Source organism: Chiloscyllium plagiosum, chromosome 37, assembly GCF_004010195.1.
Source record: "Chiloscyllium plagiosum isolate BGI_BamShark_2017 chromosome 37, ASM401019v2, whole genome shotgun sequence".
NCBI classification, from domain to species: domain Eukaryota; kingdom Metazoa; phylum Chordata; class Chondrichthyes; order Orectolobiformes; family Hemiscylliidae; genus Chiloscyllium; species Chiloscyllium plagiosum.
The window spans coordinates 2,881,619-2,887,904 of NC_057746.1; the positions used below are offsets into that span (position 1 = coordinate 2,881,619).

The following is a 6,286-nucleotide window of genomic DNA, read 5'->3' on the forward strand; positions in this document are numbered from 1 at the left end:
CACACCTGCACTGTTGAGAGCAGTTCTGGGCAACTCACCAGAGGAAGGAGATAGTGGCCTTAGAGGGAGCGCATAGTAAATTTACTTTGTTGGAAGATTCCTGGACTGCAAGCATTAAATTATAATGGGATATTAAATAAAGTAGGGTTATATTTTACAGACATTCGTAAGCTGAGGGGTGATCTGATGGACGTTTTTAAATTTATTGAACGGAGTACTGAGACAGTGGTTGCAATGACAAGATTAAATCCCGGCCTGACCTGATGTTGAAAGTCACCTCCATTTGACCAAGGTTAAAAATCACACAACACCAGGTTATAGTCCAACAGGTTTATTTGGAAGTACTAGTTTTCGGAGTGCTGCTCCTTCATCAGGTGGTTGTGGAGAGTAAGATTATAAGACATCCACAACCACCTGATGATGGAGCAGCACTCCGAAAGTTAGTGCTTCCAAATAACCCTGTTGGATTATAACCTGGTGTTGTGTGATTTTTAACTTTTTACACCCCAGTCCAACAGTGGCGTCTCCAAATTATGACTTCCACTTGACCAGTCAGCTGCCCATTTTCAGGAAACTCATGTTGCTCCAGAAATATTTGGATTGACTGTGAGCGACGTCAATCAGAGAGCCCACCCACTCTGCCCATTGTCTCCTCTTCCTCTTCCAGAGCTGGTTCACTTCCTATAGGGACTGAAAACCAAGTGAGGAGATGGTGAGTGAAGGAGCAGATTTTATACAAATTGTATCCCATAATATCCACACTAATCTTCAGGCAGTCTGACTATCCTGTGGGTAATCAGGGGTGGAAATGTCCCTTATGCTGTGTGAGAAGATCCAGCTGAGAGAGCTGTTTACTCCGTGCTTTGTGCTGAACTGTTTGACTGGAGATGTGTGTTGGATATTGAGTATGTTTATTGGAAGCATTTTCCTCTGATTTCCAGGCTGAGTTTTGTTGATGGCTTATTCCTGAATACGAGAAGGTGAGGTGTAATTAGCTGGGAGATGCAGAGTGTCTGAGGATTCTTTCCGATTGTGTGTTTGTGTTTGGGGAGCTGGTTATTACAGTGAAAGGTCAGTTCTGTGATTTGGGATTTGAATGCTGCCTGTCTTTTCAGATCCATGCAAGCACATTCAATATCTATAGACTCCCTAGGAAACATGTAAAAGGCGAACGAACATTTATATAGAGTTTTTCAGACCAACCTGATGTCCTGAAGGTTTTGTTTTAGGAAAACTGGCAGCCAAATGTGCACATAGCAAACTCCCACAAACAGTAATGTGATAATATCCAGACAATTAGTTTTTTAATGGCTTTGATTAAGGATTAACGTTGGCCAGGACACCAGGGATAACTCCCCGTTATACAAGATCACGCTATGACTTCTTTTACCCTCATCTCAAAAAGAAGGGGCCTTACTTGAGATCTCACCTGTAAAATGGCTCCTCTGTCCTCCTCTACCACATTTCTTTTGTGCTGGTCTATTCTGTGACTGTTTCTGATTTGATGAACAGGCCTTTGTTGTTTCCCAGTGTTGGTCGGGAACACCATGAACAGAAAAATGTGCAAGATTCATTTTCAGGAGAGGCCAGTATTGCTCTACCTTAGCTTATTTCTTGTTTAAAACCTCATCCATACCTTTTGTAGGCTCAAGACTCAAGTAGTCCAATGCTCTCCTCTCTGCTCCCATTCTAGCTCTTTTGCTCCTGTCCTGTTGCTTCTCCCAAATGTGAGAGGAGTTGGGTACAGGCTGGGAACCACAAATTTAGGGGCCCTCTTGTGGCACAATGGTAGTGTGCCGATTCTGCACCGAGAATCTGATCTGCTCCAGAGTTGTGTAATAAAAAATATAGGTGAAACAAAAAAAAAATCACTGACTTAGGACAGAAGGAGGAGCTGTATTTTCGGTTGCATTTCTGCAAGAGCCACTCGGTCAATCACACTCACTCTTCCCTGTGACCTGCACAATGTTTCTCTTTAGATTATTCCACAGTTTTCTTTTTAAGCTTCAAGTGAATCAGTCTCCAATTCTCGTGGGCTGTGCATTCCAGATCATGTCCACTCACCACAGCAAAACATTTTCTCATGCATGTTTTTATTTGTCAGTAATTTTTGTCCTCTGCCTGCTACGTCAATGCAGAACATAAGCTCAGGGAATAACAGCTCATTTTCTGTTAAAGTACATTGTAATCTCCACAATTCAATGTTGAATTCTACAACTTCAAAGCATGACCTATGGTCTCATCCTCACTGGCACTTCGCACTCACTGACTTCAGCACTGACTTACAAACTGCCAGCCTCTGTAAAATAGCTTTGTTAAAGCAGAGGTTTATAGTGCTTAGTTACAGGTTGTCAGTTCACTGTGGCCTGCATTTTTTTTTAAATGCAGAGGATGATTGTCATAGTGGGCAGCACTGAATAGTCATGGGGTAGACATGTTACTTTATAGTGCCAATGCTTACTCAAGTCAGACCTGCAGCATGTTCCAAATAAAAACAGAAATTGCTCTCAACTGCACACCATCTGTGGAGAGAAAACAGTTACTGTTTCAAGTCAAGTGATCTTTCAGAACTGTCATTGAACTTGAAACATTAACTCCACTTCTCTCTCTGCAGATTTTGCCAGACCTGCTAAGTTCATAGAATTCCAACCTTGAGTAAAGAGGCCATTCGGCTCATTAAGACTGCACACATCCTCCAAAGAGCATCCCATCCAGACCTAACTGCCCACCCTCTCCCCGTGACCCCATATTTGTCAATGAGACAAAGAGGGGCATTGAGTATGATTGAAATTGATGGAAAAGCTGTTAGTGGTGATGTATGTGCTGGAGAGGTAATGAAATGTCACCAGTGAGATAGTAGGAAATGCAGAGGGCAGGAAGGGTTAGCCGTATGGGACAATGGGACTGGTGAGAATGGACAAGATACATGCAATATTGAGGCTTGTATTCTGTGAATCTGGGTAAGAGGCATTTGCACTGGCAGAGTTGGATTGAGTGGTGATCCTGTGAGTGTGTAGTTTTGAGAGAGGATGGAGGCTCTTAACCTTGGGGAACTGAGAAGATCATTAACATTTCTCCTGTAATACTGGGTGTTCCATTGCTTGGGCTGATGCTGTGGCTCCTGTGGTGGACCCCAGCTAGAAAGACTGTCCTCTCTACCAACCTATTCACCAACACTGCAGGAACAAGATTCCTTTCTTCTGGTGATAATGGTCAAACTCCACAGCTCCTGATTTGCAATGTCTGAGGTGGTATGAAACTGAGCTTTTGATAGGGCACCAGTGGTATAAACACTAGAAGGTCACAGCAGCGGTGAGCACTTCCACATCTCTGGTCATGTGATTCCTTGAGCTAGGCACCCAAGAACTCAGTTCCTCTATTACTGAGCAGAAGAGAAGCCGATTGTGTGAGAAAAGTCTGTCTGAAGTCAGATTAGGAGCCATGACTCCCATTTGACAAACCCCTCCATTGAAAATGGAGCAAAAGCACCCACATATTTCCTTTTCTTGTTTTACAGAAGGATTTCACAGTACTTCTCCAGAGAATACAGAGAGAATAGAGACTGCAGATAGATCCTGACCATCACCCAAGTCACAACTGCACAACTGTGGGAAATCCTTTCACTGCATTGCTCAACACAGAGAAGGTTGGGCAGTGAAACTATCTTTTGGAAGTTGGTCGGGTCGGGGGAGCTTTGATAGATCATCAAATCTGAAACTGGTTACTGGTGTGGAGCCTTCCATCAGAACCAACCTTTCAAACGGTTCAGCTTGATGAGGGTGAGGCAGGGAAGACGTGTGAGTGGCTCCAAGTGTGATGACATCTTCAATGATTCCTGGAGCCTTATGAACCACTGACTTATTTCTACAGGTGAGAGGCTTTTCAAGGGTAAGGAATGTGAGGTGGGCTCCAAGTCTGTCAAGATCTCCAAAACATATGTGCATTTGTTGAATACTCATATGGAAGAGAAACAATTTAAGTGTGAGGTCTGTGACCAAGACTTTAGGCAATCATCGATGCTTATGAAACACCAAAGTATCCATCACAGGAAGAAACCTTTTACGTGTGAGGTGTGCAACAAATCATACTCCAAGCCATCACACCTCCGACTACACCAATACATTCACACAGGGGAGAAACCGTTCAAATGTGAAGTTTGTGATAAAGCTTTTGCAACATCCACAACCTTTCTGTCCCACCAACATATTCACACAGGAGAAAAGCCGTTCACATGTAGCGTGTGTGAAAAATCATTCTCGCAGACGGCACATCTCCGTCTGCATCAACGCATTCACACTGGGGAGAAACCATTCACATGTGAGATCTGTGATAAATCATTCTCACATTCATCTCACCTTCGTGTACACCAACGCATTCATACTGGGGAGAAACCATTCACATGTGAAGTGTGTGACAAGTCATTCTCAGAGTCATCATCCCTTCACAAACATCGACGTGTTCACACCGGGGACAAACCATTCACATGTGATCACTGTAATAAATCATTCTCACAGTCATCTGGTCTTCGAGTACATGAACGTTTGCATGCTGGGAACAAACCATTCAAATGCTAGGTTAATGAGGAGGCTTTTGCCATATCTAGCATTTTCCTGAAACATCAGAAGATTCATGATAATTAGAAAGCCTCAAAAGGAGAGGTGTGTGTCAAAGCCTTCACAAGATCATTGACCCTGGCAGTCCATCAGAGGCTCCGCACTGGTAAATAAGACTTCAGGCCTAAATTTCAACAAAATGTTTGACTAGAAGATTCCCATAGGGGGATGCCTTCCAGGTGTAGTGTGTGTGACCAGTCTTTCGGATAGTCATGGAACTTCTTGAACCACTAAGTCATTGCTGTGAATCAGAGGATCCACACAAGAAATGAAGCGTTCACATGTGAGTTTTGTGATAATTTTGTAGTATCATGAACTTGTTGAAGGACCAGGAGATTGTTATAGAGGAGAAACTCTTCAAGTACGATGTTTGTGAAAAGCAAAACCCTGTCAAAGATCTAGATTTTCACAATAAAATGGGTTAACTTCTCTCCGAGCCTCCTGTCAACGAGATTTAATTGTTGACATCTGTTGAATGATAGACTACCTTTCAGATAGACTTCAGTTCAAATGCGAAGTCAGTCAGATGTAGTTTTTTGAATGGAGGTAACAGTTCAGATTTTGGATTGTGAGAGAGTTAAAGATGTTGTTTTCCGAAACTTTCTGAGGTATCTGTAAAAATATAAACCAACTCCAGACTAGTGGTTGATTGTCCAGATTCAGTTTCTCCTCCATGCGATCTCAAAAGTCTCCAGTGGTTCCTAGATGACATTTAAAGAGTCTTGGAATAAAGCAACCCATACGAAGGAGAAAGAATGAGTCAGGTAGTCATTGGTCCTCATGGGATAGGTCCAACAGTGAAACAAAATCATGATGTGTTCCCAATGTGAGTGTGATTTGACCAGTACCAAGAGACAACTGGAAGCAGTTTGTGAAGAATTAGTAACACAACTAGCAGTCAAGGGTAAATGCACTGGATCTTGGCCAGGGTACCTCTGCGTAAGTCAAATAGCAAGTGAAGAGTGAAAAGCGCAGAGACACAGACAGGTTTTGAAACAGATTCGGAATCCTCCAGTGACTCGAGTGAAGAAGGTGGCCCGAGGCTCATCCCTTTGAAAATAAGACGAGCTAAAGTTAAATCTGAAGAAATGAAGTATAACGATGGGGGTGGTCATAGTCACATATGGATATTCCAAGCCTTTTAAATCACAAGCCAGTAGATCCTGAGAAAATTGATAAACAGTCTACAGAACTACCATCTCTAAAAAGGAAGGTTGAAAATGTGGGAACAGTTGGAACATTTGAAAGCCATCTACACCACCCATTGGATGGAGTTCAGATTCTGATTGTGATTATACCTAGCTGGTGTGGTGAAAGGGTTAAAATTATGTCCCAATACATGTGTGGATCTTATTATCTGTATGTAACCGGAATGGAATGTGTTGCTTAGTCTTGCCCTGTTGTTCGCATGAATATGTTGCCGGAATGGAATGTGTTGCTTATGGTGTTTATGCTACCAGCCTTGATAAGGAACAGACACTGTCAAACAGGATGTTGCAAGCTTAATTGGTTCCAGCTGAAACTCGTAAAGAGTCTTTCCCTGTTGTTCGCATGAATGTTTAGATCTCGAAAGAGTATATAAGCTGGGAAAGTCCCCAGTTCGGTAGAGTCTGCTCCGGGTTACGTTTAACCGCCGAGCGTGGGTTGTTGGCAACCGCCCTACGAGAACTGAC

At 42.9% G+C, this 6,286-nt stretch overlaps 2 protein-coding genes across 5 annotated transcripts in view; both read left to right on the plus strand.

Moving 5' to 3' along the window:
• LOC122541578 (zinc finger protein 271-like) overlaps nt 1-6,286 on the plus strand; it is a 652,600-nt gene that overhangs the window by 173,904 nt on the left and 472,410 nt on the right. The window lies entirely within an intron of this gene.
• Nucleotides 3,960-4,574, plus strand: LOC122541200 (zinc finger protein 233-like). The gene has a single exon (XM_043677825.1). It carries the CDS (start codon nt 3,960-3,962, stop codon nt 4,572-4,574), a length of 615 nt encoding a protein of 204 aa, XP_043533760.1.

Bases quoted from the DNA above. Each gene is read 5' to 3' on its own strand.
- LOC122541200 (XM_043677825.1), top strand. From the start codon at position 3,960: ATGGAAGAGAAACAATTTAAGTGTGAGGTCTGTGACCAAGACTTTAGG.